General features: G+C 40.2%; 2 protein-coding genes across 2 annotated transcripts in view; one reads left to right on the forward strand and one right to left on the reverse strand.

The window, feature by feature from the left end:
- Positions 1–1,363, reverse strand: part of LOC131408198 (T-cell surface glycoprotein CD3 epsilon chain) — a 51,542-nt gene extending 50,179 nt beyond the window's left edge. The window contains exon 1 of the mRNA XM_058544738.1: positions 1,295–1,363. The gene's annotated coding sequence lies outside the window, so the exon portion shown is untranslated. The remainder of the gene's footprint in view (positions 1–1,294) is intronic.
- MPZL3 (myelin protein zero like 3) lies at positions 240–22,283 on the forward strand. The gene is made up of 6 exons (XM_058545114.1): positions 240–1,424; positions 10,835–11,001; positions 13,599–13,809; positions 15,134–15,299; positions 17,139–17,199; positions 21,731–22,283. Exons 1-6 carry the CDS (start codon positions 1,352–1,354, stop codon positions 21,755–21,757), a joined length of 705 nt encoding a protein of 234 aa, XP_058401097.1. The 5' UTR covers positions 240–1,351; the 3' UTR covers positions 21,758–22,283.
- The last annotated feature ends 3,222 nt before the right edge of the window (positions 22,284–25,505 follow it).

The following is a 25,505-nucleotide window of genomic DNA, read 5'->3' on the forward strand; positions in this document are numbered from 1 at the left end:
AAAATCTCATGGAAAGTCTTTCCTGCAAAACTTGTAGCATGTCTTGGTTAAATATTCAAGGGTTAATATTGCCCTGTTGTTCAGTGTCTTCTTCCTAAAGAGAACTTTTGTACTGTAATTTATTTTTCATTGTGCCTTAAACACTTATGTAAATAACTTTTAGTAATAAAGAATTACCAATTATATAATTTGCTTATATACAAATCTAACAATTTTACATAGCAAGTAATAGAAAACAGATGGGTATATGTTTTATCGTCACTGAAAAATTTTCTTAGAGGCAGCTTGAAAGTCAGTAATGGATAGAATTAGTTTCTGCTGGATAAACAAATCTAAATGGACTGCCACAGAATTTTCACATTGCTTTGGATAACTGGGAATTGGGCACAACAAACTGCTTAGGTTGGGGACTGTTTCCAAGGAACAGTATCTATTCCATTTGGTACTTTTACATTACCTTCTTAATAGAGAAAACTACCCGCTTTCAAGTCTAGTAAAGAAATGGGAGTTGAAAAATGGAAAGTTATTAAACTTTCCCAAAAACTGAAGCATACTTTTGTTCCCCTCTTGCTTCCATTAAATATACAGAGATTCCAGGAGCACAGAGGGACTAATAATTAAAGTGGGGCACCATCCCATCTCTTTTTCAGACGAATGTGACACCATCTCTTCATTTCACTTTAAGCACTGTGAAAACATTACTTGCTCACTTTTCCAACCAAAAGATACACAAATCTCAGTTCCTTTTTTCTCTATTATATGCTGTGATGATTTCATCATTGCCACTGTCAACAGCAATTTAATAAACACCCAGTTTAGGTAGGTACTGAGCTGGATGCTGTAATAGCTACACCCAAAAAAAGAACACGAACCAAAGAGACTTGAGGCACAAATTCGGCACGAAAGCCTAATTCATATTTTTTTATTGACTGACTGATCCTGTATGATCTCCTAGGTCCCTCCGAACTCTAAGTGTATAGAAGCCTATTCTGAGAGTGTTCAAATAAAATAATCTGTAGGGAGTAAAAAAGGCTTCCGCAATAGTCAGAGGATGAAGACTATTCAGTACTGCAGAATTCCATAAAAATAAATTGTAAATTTTCCAAACTCTGTAGCCTGTTTCATTGTCAAGCAAAAGAGAATAAGTAACTCCTATTTGAGAGTTAAAGGATCGCTCATTGGTGAGCAAGCTCAGGTGTGGTTCTGGAAAAAAAGCCACGTTCCTATGGCAACTTCGAATTGCCCTTTTTAAGTGTTCTCGCTGCCTCCCGCCCTACGTCACTTCCGGTGTTACCTGTGTTGTTACCGGGAGCGGTAAACAAGGCGTGCAAGGATCTGGAGAGCTGTCGGGATGCAGCAGAGCGGAGCGCCGGGAGGCCGTGGCTGCGGTCTCTTCCCACTGCTGGCCGTCCTGTGGTTTCAAGGTGAGTGCGCCAGCAGGCTCTGCCTCACTTCCGGCCGGGGGGATAGGGAAGATGGTCGCTTTTCCGGTTCCGGGGGGGGGGGTGTCTCAGGAAACCCCCACAACGCTTCTGGGAAGGAAGGAAGCGGGAGGGTGTGGGGAGGATGTTCTCTTCTTGTAACCACTGCCCGCTGAGGGCAGTTGGTATCTTGTCAGTGCTTTCCTGAGCCGCTGGGAGCTCGACCACCTTGCGTGGCTGCGTGGTGTTCTGGTGATGGCACGGCTTGATAGACCCACGGAGGGCTCTGGCTTTGGGGCACGTGGTGTTATCTTGTGCTGAGTTATCAGTGGTTGACTCTGCTGTGGTTCTGTGGGCTGTGTATCCTCGTTAGGAAAGGGCAAGTCAAGTGTTCAGTAGTTGGTCCCAGTAATTTTGGGAAAGAAAATTAAGACTTGGTAATTTCATTTTTGTAGGTGATTGTCAGGGCCTGTGAGGTAAAACGTTTATTAGTCACAGAAAGGATGTGCTGTGATTTTGTTATAATACTCATTTTGTTCAGGAAAAAGCAACTGCCTTGGCATTTTAATAGCACATTTTTTAAAATACAAGACAGGGCATATCAATTCTGTTAAAATTTTAATGTATTACTAATATCAGAAGTACAGTATTCACACTGTGACATATTCTTAAAATTTGGCTGTTTTGCTTTGATGCAATTTTCAAATTGTGTAAATTTCAGTACAACCTAATTACCTTCATGTTAGGGTGCAATTATTTCCCAGATTTGTGTGTGGGTGTGTTTGTGTGTGTATGTCTTCTTGGGAAATCGTAGTTAGTAGAGCTAGCATTAGAGTGAATTGTTAACTTCATAAAATTTCCCTGTGGGTAAGTGGGAATTTCTGAAGGCGACATTTAACGTAAAGACTTAAGGTGTTCTAAATCTTAGCAGGTAAGGCGGGGACGTTTTTATTTATTTGATGACTAATATTTATTCTGCCGGCACACTCCCTGATCCCTCCCAGCTGACCATGTCATCATGAGTGTCCAGTTTTTCAGCTAAATTATTTTGTAATATAATATTTAGGCTGGCCTGTCACTCTAAATAATCCCAGTTTCATCTCTCTGTCTCTGTCACACACACAAGGAAATATTCAAATATTGTTCTGTTGAGAAAAAGAATTCTAGAAATGGTGCGTAGTTTCTTAAATTTTATGTCATTTCACATTGAAAAGCATCCACAAGTCCAGCAGACCAAATAATTCAAACATTAGAAGTTGATTTTATGATCTGTATGTACTTGTTGAGTTGATTTATCTTTTGCCTTTTTAAAAATAACAGCTTTATTGAGATATAATTTACATGCCATACAATTTACCCATTTAAAATATACAATTAAATGGTTATTAATATATTCACAGGGTTGTGCAATCATTACCACAATCAATTTTAGAACAGGGCTGGCCCCGTGGCTTAGCAGTTAGGTGCACGCGCTCCGCTGCTGGCGGCCCGGGTTCGGATCCCGGGTGCACACCAACACACCGCTTGTCCGGCCATGCTGAGGCCACGTCCCACATACAGCAACTAGAAGAATGTGCAGCTATGACATACAACTATCTACTGGGGCTTTGGGGGGAAAATAAATAAATAAAATCTTTAAAAAAAAATTTTAGAACATTTTCGTCACCCCAAAGAGAAACTCTATACCTATTAACAGTCACTCCCCGTTCCTCCCTTTCCTCAGCCCTTGTCAAACACCAATCTACTTTCTGTTGCTATGGATTTGCCTACTCTGGACATTTCACATAAATGGAATCATACAATATATGTTCCTTTGTGGTTAGCTCCTTTCACTTACCATGTTTTCAAGGTTCATCCATTTTTTGGGGTCTCACTTGTTTTAAATCTGTTAGGCAATAGGCTTTGGTTTCATACCAGTGTTTGCTTTTCCTCTTCAAAGATAAGACTCATTAAATTATTAACTTGTTTGAATTCTCCCTGAGTTATAAATATGGTTCTGCTACATCGGTTGTCAAAGTACATAGAAACAATAGATTAGGCAGCCAGGGTTCTTACCCTTTTCTCTTTTCCATATAAGTGTGCGATTTTATGAATCAAAGGTTGACAGATTTGTATTTTGGAAAATTGAGTGTACAAAATTGAGAGTTTTGTCATTTTTTTCATTTCTTCCATTTATTAAGATACTTATGTTTAAATGTGATTTTCTTGTTTTCCTTCCAGAATAAAAAATTTTTGTTAATTATTATAAGTATTTCTATAGTTGGCTGTTTTTAGCTGGCAAGAATGCTTTTTTACTCAGATGAAAAAATAAATACCCATAAGCACATTAGGCCTAGGATAAAAATTTCTGAACGAATGTAACATTGGAATTTGTTTTTTTTTCTTTTTTTTCCCAGTGGAGTAGACAAATTGTTTTACATCCATTGATTTTTTTTAAAAATTTTATTTATTTATTTATTTTACCCCAAAGCCCCAGTAGATAGTTGTATGTCATAGCTGCACATCCTTCTAGTTGCTGTATGTGGGACGCGGCCTCAGCATGGCCAGAGAAGCGGTGCGTCGGTGCGCGCCCGGGATCCGAACCCGGGCCGCCAGCAGCGGAGCGTGTGCACTTAACTGCTAAGCCACAGGGCTGGCTCTACATCCATTGATTTTAAAACACTTTTAATTTCAGTATAATATATAGAGAGAAGAGTGTACATGTATAAGTGTATAGCTCAATGAACTTTCAGGAACTGAGCACACCGGGGTAACCAGCATCCAAATCAGGATGTAGAACATTACTGATACTCCAGAAGCCTTCCTTGTGCTTTCTTCCAGTCATTATCCCTTCTTCCCCAAGGAGAACCAACATCCTGATGTGTAGATTAGTAGTGTAGAGTAGTTTAGTTCACCCGTGGGTCTTTTCTGTTACTATACATTTAAGACCCGCTTGTCCAGTGTTTAGATGTCAGCAAAGTGACTTTACATATTGATAACTTTGTGGCAAAATCATGCTCATGAATATGGAGTTCAAATACATTAACAAGGAAGAAATTGGTAGAGAGGTAGCATTATTAATGGTGTACTTACTATAATTCAGTAACCAGAATTTGCTCAGAACTTGTAATTTTTATGCTTATTTTGTAACAATTTTTGTTTTATGAAAAGGAAACTGTTGACTTGATTCAGTTGAATATTGCAGAGCATCCACAATGTGCTAGATTCTGTTTGGATGACCTCAGGGTCTATTTGAGAAGATAGATCAACAGATAATTTTAGAATTAGCTGGTACTAAGAGAGAAATGCACTATAAGCTATGAGAACACAGAAGAGGTGCCCGTAAGAGGTGCCCTTAATCTGCCATGAGGAACAGGGAAGACTTCGTGGAGGTATCACTGAAGTTAAATCGTGAAAGAAGAATAAGAGTTAGAGATAGAGAGTGAGGAAAATTCCAGACACAGAGAGGAACATAAACAAGGCATGGAGGCATTAAATAAGTTTCCAAGCAAGTTTTCTGAAACTTACTTTGACTGGGTTAGCTTAAATCACATGTTGACCCCAAACATATCTCTGTGGTCAGGAGGATGGTATGCTGGAGCCAGCTCCTACTGGCTCTCAAGAGCCAGTTATGCATATCTCTTCTTAACTCAGCATTCAGAGACCTTACCTTTGTAGCTTGAAATTAGCCATGGTGGGAATATTGGCACCAAAGAAACAGTCTTTTTTTTTTTTTTAGCTGTTTACCAGCACACTTCTCGATATAATGATTGGTTTAGGCCAATCTGGGTCACCCTCGAGAGCTGGGGGTAGGGTCAGTTGCTCGTTATTCTTAGTTTGCTCATTGTCCACCAGATCTATTGCTTCCCTTCTCAGTTCTTCTTTACTCCTTGGAAAGCTGACCATATAGACTGCATCATCTAGGCTCCCTTCCCTGGCTCCCAGTTAGACTTGGTCAATGAAAAGCATTGGCAGGAGATTGGAGGGCAGGAAGAGAAAGGTATCAGGGAATTTCTTTCCTGCTCCCTCCCTGTCTTAGTGCTATGGTTTATACTAGCTGTGCCTCTCTATGGCTACAGCATTTGTCATGTGGCTCACAGCTCCAGCTCTTACCAGTCTCCTGTAGCACCATTTCCTCCCTTTCCCCTTCAGGGCTGGGGATGGTAAAGGCTTTGTCCCTTTGGTGGCTTCCTTGACTCTGAGAAAAGGTTCTTTTGAAAAGTGGCCCATGTACTTTTCAAAATCTCAGCTGATTGTACCTTCCATTTCCTCCCTGGACCCTGACTGATAGAGGCATCTTCCCCCAAGCTCAGAAGCTGTGTGGGAAAGGTGGATATCAAAAAAAAAAAAAAAAAAAAAAAAAAAAAAAAAATCTGAGTATTGTTAGAACAGGCGATGAAGGGAATGGATGTTGAGCTGGCAGTAAACAAAAGTTCACTATGTTCAACTTGAGGTCCAGTGATGGTGATATCCAAGTGCATGTATCCAGAAACATTTGGACACTCAGAGGCAGGTCATGGCTAGCAATATAGACTGGGGAATCATTAGCCTATTAGTGGTTGTTAAATATATAGAAGAGGATAGGATTGTCCAGGGAGAACATGTTGAATGAAGGTCTGTGGGCTTAGGGTGGAACTCTAAGAAACACCAGTGTTTAAGGGATGAGTAGGAAAGGAGGAGCCTTAGAAAGAGGTTTGATAGAAACTATCAGAGACGTGGAGTTTGTGTGTGTGTGTGTGTATGCAACACAAGCAGTGTGGAGAGCTGGGTGTAGGGAGACTAATGCGATTCTTATTTACAACTCTAACCCATATTTCTTCTTTGCTCTAAACCAGGGTTGGCAAACTTTTGTAAAGGGCCAGAAAATAAATATTTTAGGCTTTGTGAGCCATATGGTTTGTGTTGCAATTACTCAACTCTGCTGGAGTAGTACAAAAGCAGCCCCAGATAATACATAAATGAATGCACATGGCTGTGTTCTAATAAAACTTTATTTATAAAAAGACATAGTGGGCTAGATTTGGCCCATGGGCCATAGTTTGCTGACCTCTGCCCTAAACCCACTGTCTCCTTGACATTATCCCTTGGGCATCTCAAAGGCACCTTAAATTTATCTAAAATCAAATTCATGTTCTTCCCTGCCAAGCCTGGTACTTTTCTAGCCTTCCTTGTGTCAGCGAATGGTTTCACCAAGTTGGAAACCTGAGAGTTATCCTTGATACCTCCCTTTCCCTAACATTCCTCATCTGATCTGTCACCACTTCCTGCTGGTTTTACCTTATAAGTATTGTTGTCTTCCTAGTTCTGCTCATGTCCACTGCTACCAACTTAGTTCAAGCTTCCTGTATTTCTCATTTGACTATGGTAGTAGCCTCCTAAGTAATCCCCTTATATTTATTCTTGATTCCTTCTAAGTGTCTTCCCTAGAGTGATCTTTTGAAAATGCAAACTTCATCATGTCTCTTCTCACTTATCCCCACATTTAAGTATTTTCCATGGCTTCCCAGTACTCAAATCTTTAAGGTCCTGCATGATCTGCTTCCTGCTTACCTCCTAGCCACACCTCATTCTGTCTCATGCTCTGTGTGTTTCAGCCATCCTGCCTTTCCTTCAGTTCCTTGACTGACTGTGCTGCTTCCTGGCACAGGACATTTGCATATGCTGTATCCTCTGCCTGGAATGCTCTCCCCTTCCTTACCTTGTTACCCTTCTTTCTGAACTCAACTCAAAAGTAACTTTTTTCAGGGAAGCTTTCATTAACCACTCCCTGCTCTCCTATTATAACAGGTGCAATTCTCATAGCCACTCTCTTTGTTTTTCCTTCATAGTACTTATCAGAATTTGTAATTAGACATTTGTGTTTATTATTATTTGATTAATTTATTGAACTTCTGCTGTATTTTAAGCTGCAAAACAGAGAGTGAATTTATTTTGCTCACATTTAATTCCAAGCTCAGGGGGTGGCACGAAACAGATGCCCAATAAGTATATGTTTGAAGAATGAGTGAGGAATGCGAGTATTGTCATAGCGCCTAGGATAGAGGAGGTCGAGGAGCAAGTAGTCACTGAGGCAGAGGGGTCCAGTAAAATCAGGATAGAAAAGTGCCTATTGGAGTTTTTATCCCTTGGATTTTACAGTTTTAAGACATGATGCCCTTTACCAGAAGTGGTAGTGGAGTCCAGATTGTGCTGTAGGGGTCCAGAAGTGGAAGGGAAGGGGGGAAATGGAGACATTAGGTATAGACTGCTCTTTCACCAACTTGGCTTAGAAAGGAAAGAGAGGGCAGTGGTTGGTAGCAAGTAGTATTATAGGGTTGAGATTGTTATTATTTTGTTTTATTGTTATTTGTTTATATTGTTTGTTTTTAACGATGGGGGGGACCTCTGTGTGTTTAGAGGCTGAAGAGCAAGAGAGCCCCTCTGGAAGGGGAGAGGTTGAAGATAGTAGAGAGGATTTTTCTGCTGGAGCAGGGCTTGGAGAGGAGTGATCCAGGGCAAAGCAGGAGAGGTTGGCCTTGTGTAGGAGAAGGGGCACCACACTCTTTCAGATGGGAAGTAAGTATAGGTGCAGACACAAGAAGGTGTGTGGCTCGGCAGTTTGTATGGCCTCAAATTTCTTGAAGAAGTAAGAGGAGACATTTTCTCCTGAGAATGAGGGAGTTGAAGGTTGCACAGCAGATGAAAGAGAATGGCAGAGGTTTGAGGAATCAGAAAGAGGAGCTGACCAAGGCTGGTTAAAGGGTCACTGTACCTCAACTGTGGGTGGAATTCACAAATTTCTTGTGGTAACTATCTGTGCAGTTGTGTGATTTTTTTTTTTACCTTTACTGTACACTAGCCACAGTCTAGGAGTGGTCATCTAGGGTTGAGCTTTCCTTGAATGGGTGCAATGGAAAGAGAGGAGTGTAGAGGACATAAGAATGTTGAAAATACTGTAGACAGGGCATAGGAAGAAAGTGGGTGACTAATGGTCACGCTTTGTTCCTACACTAGGTGGACAGTGACCTGTCCACCTCTTCTCTGTCTGTCCCTGCCTGCTCCCCTCCCTCTGAATTTTTGCCCTTCAAGTGCTTGCATTTACTGGAGGAAATAGTCTTTACAAATTGACCACAATCAATGGTGTATGTGCTTGAATAGCGTTATGTACTAAATGTTATGAGAACATTGAAGAAAGAGCAATGAGATACATCAGGGAATTTAGGAAGGCATCACAAAGGGGGCTGATATTTGAGCTGGGTTTTGGAGGTGTTTGAGAGTGGGGGTTTGGGTGTGGTGGGAACAACCCAGGCAGGATTGGTAGGAATAGGGAGAGCCTTCCAGCCAAACACATATTCAAAGAAAGGCACAGTGGCATGAAAGGACATAGCAAATTTGGGAAATGGCAGGACCTTCTGGGCATGGTGAAGGGGACGGGATGTGTAGGCGGGTGGAGTAGCAGAAGTTTGGGGCCAGATTGTCACTTTTTGGATTTTATTCCATAGCCCAATAGAGAATTATTAAAGGTTTTTGAATGTTTGTGGTGTTTATTTTAATAATAATGGCTAACATTTATTGAAAGTTTCTATTTCAGATGCTGTGCTAGGCATTTTGTGTGTTATCTTATTTAATCTTATTGGATTCTCACAGTGATCCAGTGAAGTGGGTCTTGTTATTATTCCCATTTACCAAGTGAGGAAATTGAAGCTTGGACAGGTTAGGAACTCTGATCAAGGTCTCATAGCTAGAAAGTAGCTGGGCTAGACCTCAAGTCCAGGTCTATCTCATTCTAAATCCACACTCTTAAATCTCTCTACTATACTTATATTTTAGGATAAAGGCATGAGGAGAGTGTAGATTATCCATTCATTTCCCCCTTCCAGTTTTTAGAGCTGGTTCTTGAGTGATGAATAAGGTGAGTCAGGAGTGAGGGCTTAGGAGAGAGTAGCGGCTGAGGGATGAAGGTGTTCCAGGCTGAGGAACAGCATTTGCATAGAAGGAACAACAAGTTTAGCATGGCAAAGTCAGAGAGGAAGCTATGGATGAACCAGGAGTAATCTTCATCTTTGGGATGCGTCAGATTCTTATTAGAGTTGTGAGCTCAGTCTTGGTCTCTTCGTTTTAAGAGGAATGTGGACAGACTAGATTGTCTAGAGAGGAGCCAGAAAAATGGTTCGGAGCAGCAGAGGTAAAGGCAGTGGAATTGATGACGCATAACTGTGTCTGTGATAGGAAAGGTTGAGAGTGTAGGCAGAACTGAAGAGATGGCGATAATGATGATGAAGCTATCTAACATGCATTGAGCACATACCCTAGGTTAGGTAGGCTTCTTGGTGTTATACATGTTTTAACTCATTTATTCCTCACAGTGACCTTCTAAGATAGGTGCTATTATTATCATTCCCCCAGGGTGAGAAACTGAAGAAGTAAAGTAACTTGCTGAGACCACAAAGCCAGCAAGTGACAGGGCTTGGATTTGCATCCTGCCTCTACCAGAGGGACTGCTGGTTTTCCAGGACGGTGTGTGGGTTTGCTCTCTTCTGAAATCTTGCTGCTCTCTTTGCCTTTGGCCTGCCAGAAGAATCACGGCTTATTGCAGAGGAGAAGGAAGCAGGAAAAACGACGTGCTGGTGGCTTACTTTTCTAAAAAATGGCTCCTTAGTGGAAGCTAAATTTCTACTCACGGTTCTCTGAAAGCAGAGGGGATGGATCAGAAGAAAGTGCCAACTCTTTTGGGGGGGATGGAGTGTCACAGTTGGATGTCTGAGGTGGTTTTGGAAAGAGTAAATCTCTAGAGAGTTTAAAAATGATGTCTTATTTTTACATTTTAGCGTGCATTAACTTGGTCTGTTTTCCTCCCCATGATTTACTTTTAATGCATGTGTGATTCATTAACCAGCTTTAAGAAAGGAAAAAAACAAAACAAAACTAGATAGAACCTTGGGACAGTTCCATAAAATTCTTTGAAAAAAATTTCCTATTCTCATTTTGCTGGTAGTTTTGTAGTGGTAGCTTCAAGTTACAACCTTGCTGTGCTTGGGGTAAGTCACTTAGACCAAAAAGCTGTCTTATTCCTGGAGTGTGTGTATGTGTGTGTGTGTATGTGTGTGAGACAAGTGGGTGGCTTAATCTTTTAGCCTGCTGTGGGCTGACCCATTTGTTTGTACTTAATTTAACCGCATGTCTGTGTTTGGAAAAATGCTGATGTGACAAGGTTTTAAATTTTTACCCAAGCATTCATTCTATGATTTAATATTGTAAAATGACAAAAATACTACCTTTGGTTAATGCAGATATCTGCTCTTTGTCCTTTTGGGCTTAGTTGAGAAGATATTTATTGCCAAGGCTTTTTGATGAGAGCCTTAGAAGTGATAAATAGCGTCTCTATATTGTTCACTCGTATCTGTATATTCCACTCAAATAAATCCATTTTAAATGTTTGGGCTTGCTTTGATTAGGTGTTTACATCGTCCTTTCCTTGGAGATTAAAGCAGCTGCCCATGTGCGGGGTTATGTTGGAGAAAAGATCAGGTTGAAATGCACCTTCAAGTCGACTTCATCTGTCACTGACAAACTCACTGTAGACTGGACGTATCGACCTCCTGGCAGCAGCCGCACAGAATCGGTAAGTGTACACTTCTAGGGAAATTTATTTGAGTCTTCTGTGGTCAACAGCTCTGGAATCCTTTTATTTCAAGTCTCAGGCACTCCTTAGGGCTTCTCATTTTAGCATAGAAGATGAGCTATTTAAATAGAAGAAGATGAGCTTCTACACTCTATGACATTCATTTGGTCACATAGGGCTTTTTATTCTTTTATGTAAGAATTTTGCAAATAAGCTGTAGGAAAAAAATTGTCAAACTCAGAGGAAATGTGGTTTAATTTCATTTCCCCTTTGTTTTTTCTTTTTGTGTGGTTTCATAGATTCATTTTCAGATTCCATGTACTAAAAAGATACCTCCAGGACTGTTGGATAGGAAAATTGTATAGGTCCCGGTAATAGACGTCCTTTCTCTTAAAGTTGCTCACTTCCTGTGGTATCAAGTTGTCTCAATGGGTGTGTCTGCTTGTATATCTGTACTCTGTAGATTTATCTTGGCATCATCTCCCGGTGTATAAACATCTGCACTGATTTATATAGCTCCTTTTGAAGGAAATGGTGGCACCTTATGTTGATGACAGATGCTGTTGGTGACAGAGTCTTGCAATGTTAGAAGCAATATACTTTAGTCACACATATAAAACACATTTATAGTTCAAATCCCATTGTAGATATTTAATTGAAGATTATAGTGCTATAAAAAACCCTTTCTCTTTATGCTTCCAGCAGTATCCTTAGCTCAGGATAGATGCTATCAAGAATGTGAATGTCATAGCTGTATGTAAGACTGTATTTTGAAAGTATTCTTAATTCATTTATCCTGTTTCCTTCACTGGAAAAATTTCTCTTTGATTTTAATGTAGAAGCTTTGAATCTTGTTTTAGGAGCTATTAGTGAATGCCACGTAGCTTGGAGCTAGGTAGGTGGCTCCAGTAGAGGAAGCTAGGCTGTATTCACCGTCCCTTTTTCTTTAGACTTAAAATAGTTAACTTTCTTCTGAGCGGTCAGGAAACTCTGGCTGACCTTATCTGGCTCCGCCTCCTTGGCCAAAAGTAGGACAGAGCAAGCAGTGGGGATCTTCCTGGCAGAGACTTTAAATGCAAACAGCAGTTGGTGCTGTTCTCTGTGAGGCTGGTCAGAAAATCGGCAGACTTACCCAAGTTGGAATTAGTGGAACTTTTAAAGATCACGTAACATGATGTCGCGGTTACATGATCAGTTAGGATTCTGTCAGACTAATCAGTTAGCAAGGATTTGAGTATCACTAATTTAACTTGTAACTTACAGGTTGGATTAATCTTGAAGATACACAGCAGGCCTTGTTTTGTCAATAAGGAGTTTCCAACCCTTTTATATTGATGCTGATAATCAGTTGTAGCCTTTCTTTACCTCCCTCTTTGGAACACTAATTACACATATTATTATTTTGTAATATCTATATTTCCCACTAGGCTGTAAATTCTGTGAGAGCAGAGACTGTGCCTATTTGGCTCCCACTGTATCTTTTTGCTTAACACAGTGTCTAGCATAGAGTAGGTGTGCAGTAAATATATGTTGAATGAATACATGAACAAGTGAACTAGTAAGTGATTCAGCATCTTCTCTGGGAAGTGCCTCTTCAAAATTGGGCAATTCAGTGGTTGTAAATGCTTGGATTCTTAAGGGGGAAGGTACCAAGTAAACAAAGAAAGAGGAAAACCTTGAATCTTGCACAAGGGTGAGAAACCATATTGTGTTATAGTACCTGCCTGGCCTACTATCAGATATAATTAGATGCTTTGGGTGATGAAGTGTCTGATCACCAATCTGAAGCACCATCGTTTTAATTCAGTTCACATTCATCGAGTACTGATCATGCATTTGACTTGAGGTTTTTATTAATTGCCAAGATAGATAACTTGAGAGAGGCTTGATTATATTATACTTTCCTGGTGATTTTGGATAAACAAAAATCTCCGCTTTCCCACTTACTAGCTGTGTGCCTTTGAGTGACTCACTTAGTTTTTTGTTTTTAGCCTTGTTTCCCTTTCTATAAATTTGGAATAATTATACCTGCCCCATGTATAGTTCAGTGTTGTTATGAGGCTCAAGTGAGTAAATGTGTGGAGATTATTTGCAAACCATAAAGTACTATATGAATATTAGATGCTACTTTAGAATAGGGTTTCTCAACTTTGGCACTGTTGACATTTTGAGCTGGGTAATTCTTTTGGGGGGGCTATCCTATGTGTTGTAGGATTTTTAGCAATATCCCTGGCCTCTACGCACTAGATGCCAGTAGTACTCCCCCCAATTGTGACAACCAAAAATGTCTCTAGATATTGCCAAATGTCGCCTGGAGGCCAAAATTGCCCCTGGTTGAGAACTACTGCTTTAGGATTTTAGGGAGAATTTAGAAGAGATTTGAGAGTTAGGATAGCAGGATTCTTTCATCAAGCCTTTTTCAGATATGTTTTATTAACCTGTCTTTTAACCTGTAGGGTGGAGGTAAACAAAGCATAAAAAAATTGCCAGTGGAGAAAACTCATTATACATTTGTATTTTATTTTGGACCTACTTAGCTTTACGTTGTCAATGCATCTTTCCAAATTAACTTTTTCCTCGTGGTGTTGCTTTCTTAGATTTTTCATTATCAGTCCTTCCAGTACCCAACCACAGCAGGCACATTTCGGGATCGAATTTCCTGGGTTGGAGATGTATACAAAGGGGATGCCTCCATAAGCATAAGCAACCCTACCATCAAGGACAATGGGACATTCAGCTGTGCTGTGAAGAATCCCCCAGATGTGCACCATAATATTCCCGTGACAGAGCTAACAGTCACAGAAAGGGGTAAGCTAACTGCCACCAACCTTCTTCTACAGTGCCCTGTGACTGTGGTGCTTTCTGGAGAGATCAGTGATAAGCAGAGCTACCTATCTTTGTAAGCCAGTTGTTAGTGGAAGATTCTGCCATCCTGAATTCTTTATTGGGATGAATTTTTTATCTTTATTTTTATAAACTGGTTTTTCTCCAAATATTGTCATAGTTTCTCCATTATCCTTTTTTATTTTAACCTCAGGTGACCAGAGGTTTTGTGGAATGTATGGCAAACCCCTAAATAAATGGAGAGTTGTTATCTGTGTGAAGTAGAAGTCATTCTGGTTTCCCTAGTATGTTCATACCCTCAGTTATAAGACAGCGTTCTTGCCTGTGTCTTGAAAGAGGACCCCCTCTAAGGATGGGAGGCAGCATGTTTATTTTATGTTGCAAAGAGCAGCAGTTTCCTTTTAGTATGGAGCCAGGGGAGAGTAGGTTAAGGACTGACCTTTTTTTCTACATTATTCCCTGGTGATTATTGAGTGGTCATTCTAGTCCTTAGTTGGATTTGAACCAAAGACTTAGAGATACAGAACTGCATTATGGTTCATTATAGATGCCTCATCGTTTCTCAAGTCTTTCTCCCTTCCCTGTCTGTTTTCTTTATTTTTTTAAAACAATAACTCATAGGTTTCAAAGACATGGGCGTGTTCATGCTGCTGGCGGGAGTAGAAACTGGTATAGTTTTTCTGGAAGACAGTTTGATAGTATGAATCAGACACCTTAAAAGTATACGCCCTTTGATCCAGTAATTCCATTTTAAAATTTTATCTTAAAGAAATAGAGGTAAATATGAAGATTTATGTGTAATGGTGATCATCATGATATAACTCATAGATTCAAAGAATTGGAAACAATTTGAATGGCCAGCATTAGAAGATAGATTCAATAAATTATTCAGTAAGGTAGAACACTGTGACGCCATTAAAAATCACATCTGGAAGGAATTTTTAATGACATGGAAAATATTTGTCATGTATTAAGTAAAAAAAGACGTTAGAAATAGTATGTAAAATACAATCCATACTTCTAAAAATATACACTCTCCTCCCTATAGGCAGACTCATACCCACATACTCCTAGAAAGAAGATTGAATGGGTAGATACCAACGTGTTAATCCTAGGTAGTGTTATTATGGGTGAATTTTTATTCTTCTTTATACTTTTATGTATTTTCTACATTGAATTTATTTCTTTTGTAATCAGAAGAAATACAAGCAAAAGTAAAACCTATCTCATGTCAAAGGAAGCACTTCTGCAAGTCCCTCTCTTTAACTTTCTCTTTTTCCTCCTCTAGGTTTTGGCACCATGCTCTCCTCTGTGGCCCTTCTTTCCATTCTTGTCTTCATTCCCTCAGCTGTCGTGGTTGTTTTGCTGCTGGTGAGAATGGCGAGAAAGTCTGCGGGGCTGAAGAAGAGGAGCAAGTCCAGCTATAAGAAGTCATCTATTGAGGTTTCAGATGAGTAAGTCCAGTGGGAGCCCTGAGCAGTAAACCCTCTTCAGGGCTCTGCCTCGTGGATAGTGCCCAGACCCCAGCATCCATGCCTTGCTTTCTTCCAGAGTACTAGAAGGAAGGTTGAAAGGGAAACTTGGGGATATTAATTTAGAGAGAGAGATGAAGGGGTTGATAGTGTGGTCCTAGTCTCCTCTTTTGGAAATCAGATTGTACAATGCTGTTATTCTGAATATAAATTCTGAAGTGAATATCTCATTCCTTCAAAATTAAAAGGAAATTCCAACAAATCAGTTATTTTCCCCTTTTCCTTGTTTTGTTACTGAGCTGATGTCTCCCTACAGCAAATGCCTGAGCAATGAGAGAGGCTTTAAGAATAGCCGTGCAAGGGCAGAAACAGTTTAAATAAGCGAGATCTGTTCTTGGTCAGCAGATGCTCTGAAGGGGTTAATTGGATTGTGGTTATCAAAAGCGTTCATCAAACATCATTTTGCCGGTGAGCATGCATGATCCACTATTTTCCCTAGAACAAATCTACTCAAAAAAAAGTAACAAAAGTCTACGTAAAACCCTTGTTGATTCCCCATTGTCTATGTCAGGGGCTCTTAACCTGGAGAGAGAAGTCTTATCTTCAGAGGGTCTAAAACTCTCTGTGTGTGTGTGTACATGCGTGCATGTGCATTTATTTAATGAGAGAGAGAGCGCCCTTTACAAGAAATCTGTGGCCCCCACCAATAGGGAAAGAACTCTTGGTAAAAATACTAAAAAGTCTATTTCTAAGCATGGTCTAACAAGACCCCTTTATGATCTAACCCTAAGTCGTGTTCTTTCCTGCCATTTCTCCTCGTGCATTCCACATTCCAGCTACAGTGAGCTATTTTTCTTTCTAAACATACTGTACTCATTCAGATCTCTTTTTTTCAACATTGTTTTCTCTCACCTGGAATTCCCTCCATCCCTCCCTGTTTACCTGGAAAAGTCTTCCTTATTCTCCAAGACCCAGCTGAACTGCCCCATTCTCTTGCATTTCCCTGAGTCGTCCAGGGAGAACTAGTCACACCCTCCTCTTTGTTGCCACAGCAGTTTGACCTTAACTCTATTAAAATGTTTATTACATTGTATTATAACATAGTTGTTAAGTTTTAACAGGTCTTTTACCCCCAGGAAATTGTGAGCCTTTCGGGGGACTGTGTTTTATTTATGTTTTTATCTCCAGCCCAGCACAATGGCTCAGACATAGTTGGTGCTCAGTCCATTTCTGAATGGATGATTGTGACTACCTCCTATTTATGTATTTATTTACTTATTTTGCTGACAGAGATTCTCCCTGAGCTAATATCTGTTGCCAATCTTCCTCTTTTTTTTTTCTTCCCCAAAGCCCCAGTACATGGTTGTATATCCTAGTTGTAAGTCCTTGTAGTTCTTCTATGTGAGCTGCCGCCACAGCATGGCAACTGACAGACGGGTGGTGTGGTTCCACAAGCAGGAAACAAACCCGGGCCGCCAAAGCAGTGAGAGTGCCTAACTTTAACCACTAGGCCATCAGGGCTGGCTCCTTCCTATTTATTGAGCACTTTCTATGTGCCGGGCACTGTGGGACGTGTTTTATATGTGTTTATTTTTTATTTACTCCCAACCAGTATCCTTTAAGTGTAGGTGGTAATATTTGCATTTTGTAGATGAGGAAACAGGCTCTTGGAGCTTCAGTAATTTGCCCAGTCACCCTGCTAGTAGGTGGCAGAACTGGAATTTAAAAGCAGACCTGTCCAATTTCAATGACCTGTGCTCTTAACTGCTCTGCTGACTGAGGAGAGCGATTGTTCAGAGTTGGTTTGTCTTCTTTCTACAGCACTGACCAAGAGGAGGATGACTGCATGGCGAGGCTTTGTGTCCGTTGTGCTGAGTGCCTGGTAAGCCCATGCCGTTTCTTCTGTTCAGGTTCGTGTCTCATTTTCCTGCTTACTTACAGGGATCCTTTGCCCCCAGAGGCAGCAGAGGATATACAGGTAGGTCCTAAGCTAGGTGTGAACCAAAATCTTACCCCAGAGTATTTTGGCCTCAGGGGACCCTACCAATTCTAACCATTATTTTGTTATATGTCTCATGGGCATAGAGTGGTGTCCTTAGGTTAGGGAAGGGGACTGTGTAGAGCATCTCTGCTGACTGACAGAACATCTTGAAAGAGGAGTGTGCTATGCCACTGAGGTCATATGAGGACACTTTGACTGGCTGGGACCCAGAGCCCTGAATTGAACTTTTCTGCTGTGCCTCAGTTTTTTCTTTTAGGTGACTTGTGGCTTTGTCGATAAGAAATATCCATGTTGGAAGGCCTGAGTTTTGATTTAAATTTCGAAAGGCTGTCATCCCTCCCCCTTTGAACCCTTGCTGTGACTGGTAGGCTTGTGTGGCCATCCCAGGATCCTAGGAGGAAGAAAGACTCTCTGATGTAGTACAGTTGCAAACAGGTCAAAGGCAATTTATGATCTAATATGAAGCATGCCTATCATTACAAGGTTTAAACTTGAGCCCTCTTTGTATTTGTATTGTACTTGTATTGCCAAGCTCAGCCTTTGGCCAGATGACCACAGCCCAATTACTCACTGCAGTGTTCTTTTTTTATCTTTCTCTTATGTCCTTAAGGATAATAGGTAATACGAGGGAAAGGTCGATAGTTCCAGTGGAGAAGATCTAATACTAACCCTTTGGGGTTCGAATATTTTGATAACACAAAATTAGTTAATGTCCATACGATTATTATCCACATTTCAGATATTAATTCATTCAACAGTTATTGAGCATCTGTCACATGCCAGATACAATTCTAGGTACTTAGGAAATAGCAGTGAACAAAATTGACAAAAATCCCTGCCCTCAAAGGACTTTCATTCTTTACCTGGAAAATTTGCATCCTCCAGGACACAGCTGAAATGTCACCTTCTCTTAAACTGGGGTACAAACAATAACTAACTAAATCTTTTAAAAATAAGTAAAATATATAGTGTATCAGATGTGCTTAATGCCATAGAGAAAAATACAGTAGTAATGGGAGAGGGGATGGCTGGATGGGGGATATGATATTAAATAGGATGGTTGGGGACACCCTCCCTGGAGTGATATTTGATCAAACACCTAAAAGAAGTAGATAGCAAGCCCTATGGCTGATGCGGAGGAGCCTTCCAGGCAGAGGAAATGGTAGGTACAAAGACTCTGAGGAGGGGCCATGATTGGTATGTTCTAGGAGCAGCAGGGAGGCTAATGGGGCAGGAATGAAGTGAGTAAGGCAAAGAATAGAATATCTTCAGAGAGCTAATGTCATACCTTATAGAACATAGGTGATTATAATGACCTGGACTTTTATTCTTTTTTTTCCACATTTGTTTCTTAAATTTTTTATATTTTTATAATATTTTACAAAGCAAACATTCAAAGCATCATTTGAATGATTTAGTTCTTTTTGCTTATCTGATAATAAGTCATGTTTTATCTAATGAATATTGAATCTCACTAGTTTTTTTTTTTTTTTTTCCTGGGAAAGGTTTGCCCTGAGCTAACATCTGTTGCCAATCTTCCTCTTTTTCTTTTCCCTCCCCAAAGCCCCAGTACATAGTTGTATATTCTAGTTGTAAGTCCTTTTAGTTCTTCTACATAAGCCACTGCCACAGCCTGGCAACTGACAGACAAGTTGCGTGGTTCTATGACTGGGAACTGAACCTGGGCCGCCAAAGTGGAGAACATTGAACTTTACCACTAGGCCATCAGGGCTGGCTTTCACTAGTTTTTTTTATTGAGATAGAATTGACATATAACATCATATTAGTTTTAGGTGCACAACATAATGATTCTATATTTTTATGTATTACGAAATGATCATCATGAGTAAGTCTGGTCAACATCCATCACCACACATAGTTACAGAGTTTTTTCCCTTGCTATGAGAACTTTTAAGATCTACTCTCTTAGCAGCTTTTGAATATGCAGTACAGTATTCCTAACTATAGTTGCCATGTTGTACACTACATCCCCATGACTTAGTTATTTTATAACTGGAAGTTTGTACCTTTTTACTCCCTTCACTCATTTTGTCCAACCCCCCCACCCTCTGCAGGTGACTTTTATTCTTTTTTTTGTGTGTGAGGAAGGTTGACCCTGAGCTAACATCCAATGCCAATCCTCCTCTTTTTTGCTGAGGAAGACTGGCGCTGGACTAACATCCATGCCCATCTTCCTCTACTTTATATGGGATGCCGCCACAGCATGGCTGGACAAGCGGTGTGTCACTGCGCACCCGGGATCCGAACCCGTGAACCCCGGGCTGCCAAAGGGGAGCATGTGCACTTAACCACTACGCTACGGGGCCGGCCCCCAGGACTTTTATTCTTAATGAAATAGAATCCACTGGAGGTTTTGGAGAAGAGAAGCATTGTGAACTGATGTATGTTTTAGAAGGATTATTCTGGCTTATGTGTTGAGAATAGGTGGTAAGGGACCATGTCAGAATCAGAGATCCTGGTTAAGTGACTTTAGTGATAATGTAGGTGAGAGAGGATGGTGTTGGTTTGGATCAGGGTGGTGGTGGTAGAGGTGTGGGAAGTGGTTGTATTCTGATTATAGTTTGAAGGTAAAGCCAGAAGGATTTACTGATGGGTTGCATGTATATGCGAAAGAATGGGAGGAGTCAAGGCTAATTCCAAGGTTCTTGACTTGAGCAACTAGTAGAATAGAGGTGTCATTTTCTAATGTACAAGTTTATGGATGGAATAAGTTTTAGGAGGAAGATCAGGAGCTGAGTTTGAATATATTAAGTTTGAAATACTTATTAAACATCCAAGTGGAGATGTGGAGTAGGCAATTGGTTATATGGGTGTGGAGTTCAGAAGAGGGGTCTAGACTGGAGAAACAAGTTTAGGAGTCATCAGTGTAAAGAGACTGCTGAAGATATTTCCACCAGGGAATTGAGTGTAGAAAGAGAATTCAAAGGACTGAGCCCTGGAGATTTTCAAGGTTGATAGATTGGGGAGATGAGGAGGAATTAGCAAAGGAGGCTGAGAGGGAATGTCCAGTGAGGTAGGAGGAAAACCAGGGAGTTCTATATCCTGGGAGCCAAGTGAAGAAAGTGTTTCAAGGAAAAGAAAATGATTAACTGTGTCAATTACTGCTGAGTCAGGTCAAGTGAAATGAGAACTGAGAATTGATTATTGGATGATCTGGTAATGTGACGATCATTAGTGACCTTGGCAACAGCAGCTTCAGTTGAATAGTGGGGATGAAAGCCTGAATGGGATAGAGTCAAGAAAGAATATGAAGAGATATATTGGTGACAGTGGGTGTAAACAACTCTTTCAAGGAGTTTTGCTGTGGAAGGAAGCAGAGAAAAAAGCCAATCGGTAGAAGGAGGTCTGTGTCCAGAGTTGCTTTTCTTTTTAAGACAGGAGAAATTATAGCACGTTTGTATGCTGATGGGAATGATCCAGTAGAAAAAAAGTTGATGCTGCAGGAGAGAGGGGAGGATTGCTGGAGCGACTCCAGGATCTAGTGCTCAAGTAGAGATGTTAGCCTTAGATAAAGGCAGGGAGAGTGTATCCATGAGAAGACTAATAAGGAAGGCCAAGTAGATGGGCCCAGACACAGATGTGTGGGTAAATATGATGGGAGCTTGTGGAAGTTTCCTACTGACTGCTCCTCTGTTCCCAATGATGGGAGGAAGCAGGGTCATCAGCTGAGAATGAAGTGAGGAGGAGGTGTTAGAGGTTTGTGGAAAGAGGGAAAGTTATGAAGTAATTATCTAGGACAAAAGGAGGATGAATGGACTAGAGATATGGTATATGCCGGGTAGTACTAATGGCCCACTTGAGGTTAGAAGTAATGAATACGAGTTTGAACAGTGAAAATAAGAATAACGATAATAGTCGCTAATCTTGAATGAGCTCTCACAAAGTGCCAGGCACTGTGCTAGGTGATTTACATACATTGTCTCATTCAGTTCTCATTGCTGTTCTATGAAGTGCACGTATTTTTATTATTCCCATTTTACAGATGAGGAAGCTGTGGCTTAGAGATAAGTAACTTTACTCAAGGTCGCACAGCCAGCAAGGGGTGGAGCTGGAATTGGAACTCAGGAAGTCTGACTCCTAGCTACAATCCTGCACATTCTGCTGTAGATAGGCACCTTTTCATGTGTGATGAGGTTTTAAAAAACATTCACCAAGGAAAAGGGATCCCTTAGGGTTTTGAAGCAGAAATTAGTGCAATAGACACTAATTATATTGAGGTCCTCTAATGCCACCTGGGAATTTAGGTGTGTTGAACCAGTGCCATTTCGCTGCTGATGTCTCCCCGAAGCTGAATTCCCTTTGGGGGATCCTAACATGCGGTCTTTGCCTAAGTTCTGACTGTGGCGTTATACTTCGTATGCATACCACAACTGCTGTTCTTTCCTTCCAGGATTCAGACTCTGAAGAGATATATTGATGAAAGTCTGCATGGTATAAGAAGAGTCACCTAATAACAGAAAACATTCCATTCCACTGGCAGCTAAAACCTCTCAGAGAAGTGGAGCTGGCCTGGACAGCAGTGATGGAGGGTTCTGGAAGTCATCAGTAAAGACTTTAGGAGCCACTTATTTATTGAAGAAATGTTCCTTTTGTATTTATAAACTGTTCAGAAACTCTCTGAAGAGACTCATAACTACCCCCTTTTAATAACTTATACTCTAATTGAATGAAAGGATTCTTTTCCTGAATAGAAAGATACATTTTTTTCACCTTTGCTCTTGAATGTATTACATGTTTTCTTCCAGTTATTTGAGGGAGAATCTTAATGTTGGCCATTCTGTTGATGCCAAAATATTTTTCTTTTTAATGAAATGGAGACTAATTTTCCGATGTGCTAACAGTCAAAATGTTTGTTTGGGATAAGTGTTCTTTGTTTTTTGCTCCGTGAACGTTTTCAGCTGTGAGTTAGCACACGGCATATATAGCACACAGTATATGGTTTAATTATCATTGATTTAATTATCTCATTATCAATTGTGTTTGGGTGACTGGGAGTGTATAACCCTCATTTCCTTAGAGTAGGTAGGATCAAGAGTCAATGGTTTGCTTTGACTGGGTTTTTAAACTATTAAAGTATCATCAATTTGCAGTTAAGCAGAAGAATGGAGAGGTAGAGGGATTCCTTTCTTTTGTCTTGCTAGGTGCCATTTGTTATTTTACTTTCTTACGGCTGACTGCTTTATGGCTTCCTTCTTGACTTTTCAAGTCAGAGGCAAGAAAAACTCTGGAAAGGTTTTTGGTGGGAATGTATAGTTTATTTTACCAGTTATTTGCAATGACATCATCTTTTAACCTGTGTTATTCTTCAAAATGTTTTTGATTTCTAAAATGGACCAAATATGAGTGAACTAAGATATTGACAAACTGTTTTTGCATAATATTTGAGATCAGGAAGTGAGGTTGTGCATAGCCTATACTTCTCCCTTCTGTTCTCTCGATGCCTTATATCAGCTTCCTCCATTCTCCTGTAGCAACTTATTTCAAATTTTAGTTTACATGGGATTTTCCATAAGCCATTCAGAAATATGTATGACATGTCAGAGGAAGGATGGACAGTGTAGTCCTCTGTGATAGAGTTCACTTCTCATATATACGAGACAAAAATTTTACCCTCCTCTCATCTCTGTTTTTTTCAACAGGATAGCCCTTTTCCATGGGTCTTCACTAGGTGGCTCAAGAGATTTCCATGTATAGCATTATACACTGTAATACGCTTATAAAAGAATCACTTCTATATTTTTTGCCAAGATCTATTTTTAAAAATTTGGGTTGTTAGGTCTATCTCATAGATTTGGCCTGGCCTCTTTGTTGTCCTAGTCCATAGATTAGAGTCTGGTTAGTTAATAGACCTTTTGATTTACCTCTGTGAGGTAAGTAGAAGAGGCAAAGGCAAAATTAGCAGTTTATATTTCCCGTGGTTAAACCTCACAGTTTTGGTCTACTTGTTAAATATGTGGTTGTCTGGGGCTGAGCTAGTGAGACAATTTCTGACACCTCACCAGAGAGAAGGAAGCAGTTTGAGCAAGAGTAAATAATTTGGGGTCTAGGAGATTTGAAGATAAAGATATAATTGTGAGGCAGACTTTTTATGGGTCTTCCTTTCTCTGAGAAAGAAATGATGTTACAAGAATCCAGTTAAAGCCACATCCCATTAAATGAGGAACAAGTTTTTGGCTAGGTTTTCATGTTTTTTTCTCCCACTTTTTTATCGTGGTAAAAAATACATACCATTAAATTTACCATCTTAACCATTTTAAATGTACAGTCCATCAGTGTTGAGTATACTCACATTGTTGTGCAACAGATCTCCAGAACATTTGCATCTTGCAAATCTAAAATTCTATACCCATTAAACAACAGCTACCCTGCTTTTATTTATTTTAAAATCATTCCCTTTCTTCTGTTTCCTTTGGATTTGATTTGCTCCTCTTTTTCTAACTTCTTAAAGTAGAAGCCTAGATCATTTGTTTTACATCTTTTTTCCTTTTTTTTAAAATTGAGGTAACATTGGTTTATAACATTATATGGATTTCAGGTGTACATCATTATATTTCAGTTTCTGTGTAGACATCATGTTCACCACCCAAAGACTAATTACCATCCATCACTACACACATGTGCCCTGTCACCCCTTTCGCCCTCCTCCCTCCCCACTTCCCCTCTGGTAGCCACCAATCTGATCTCTGTATCTCTGTGTTTGTTTGTTGTTGTTGGCTAGGTTTTCTTGTAATTTCTTTTCAGACATGTTATGAGGATTAATCCGGTGTGGTATGTTTGTCACTTTAGGTAAACGGTGCTATGTGAACAATTAGTTGTGTTATTTTGTAGCCTTGATCATAATTTGAACTAGTCCTTTCCTTTTTAAATGACTGAACACTAGAGTCCTTCATGGTAAGAGAGTAAATTGATAATTTCCTCTGCTCCATGGGTTTGTGGTCATATCACAGTCATAAAGCTGCAATCAGTTTCCTTCTGCATCCCTTATATTGAAGTCTGGATTACAGCTTTTTTTTCTTCAAAGAAGCACAAAGCAGTGTTTGGACACCTGCCTTCTTTAATGATGGAAAGAAGATAAAGTATTTTTTTTTTTTTAACCTACTGTTTAATACCTTCTTAGGTGCTGTTCTCTCTCCTTTTTTCTTTTTGCTCCTCCATAAGTTCTTACCACACTGTATGGAGATGAGCCTTGTCTAGCAAGAGAATTTAATTCTGAAAGCTTCAGAAGGGGTTAAAAGCCTTTCAGAATTTTTCTTTGGCTGCTGAAGTCTTTACTTGTGGTTACATTACCTTATGAGTTTTGTGCATTAAGCTCTTAATTCTGTTACCAAATGTGAACTTGTAAAATGCTTTGTGTTTTCTATGTGGCCTGTTACCTCTGGCTCCTTGGGGAACAATCTTAGTTCTCTGCAGCTCCCAAATTGTGCACTGGTGCTTCAAGAGGGAATGTTGCATGTCCCTGTTTAAAAATATTCTGGGGGCCGGCTTTGTGGCCTATTGGGTAAGTTCAGTGCACTCTGCGCTTCAGTGGCCTGGGTTCGGTTCCTGGGCGTGGACCTACCCCACTTGTTGGTGGCCATGCTGTGGTGGCGACCCACATGCAAAACAGATGAAGACTGGCACAGGTGTAATCTCAGGGCGAATCTTCCTCAGGCAAAAAGAGGAAGACTGGCAACAGATGTTAGCTGAGGGTGAATCTTCCTCAGCAAAAAAAAATAATAATAAATAAAATAAAGGGAAGATTTAAAAAAAAATTCTGGAGGCCAAATCCTGAATCTGAATGTTCTATTGTGTCACTCAGTTATGGTTCCAAAGGGCAACCGTATGAGGGCCCATAGGGAGTGGACCAAGACTTTCATTTAATTGCAGGACTTGAAGCTTTGCTGCCAGAAGAGGCAGCTCCATTCCTTCGACCCCAGTGTTGGACTGTTGGACTGTTAACTGCTGTGTTTCACTGTTTGTTTTTTGTTTTTTTAGTAAGAAGGTGTGCACTGTTGGGCTGTGTGCACAGACGTTGTAGCTCTTGATATCTTTACCACATCATAGTTAATAAACTTCTTTGCACTTTCTGGCTACTTTTTGGTGTATATCTTACATATAAGTTGAGAGCTGTCAAATGAAAGGGGAGGTTTGTGGTTTTCAGTATCAAGCAGGCACTCATCTCTGAG

Source organism: Diceros bicornis, chromosome 7, assembly GCF_020826845.1.
Source record: "Diceros bicornis minor isolate mBicDic1 chromosome 7, mDicBic1.mat.cur, whole genome shotgun sequence".
In the NCBI taxonomy this organism is placed as follows: Eukaryota; Metazoa; Chordata; class Mammalia; order Perissodactyla; family Rhinocerotidae; genus Diceros; species Diceros bicornis.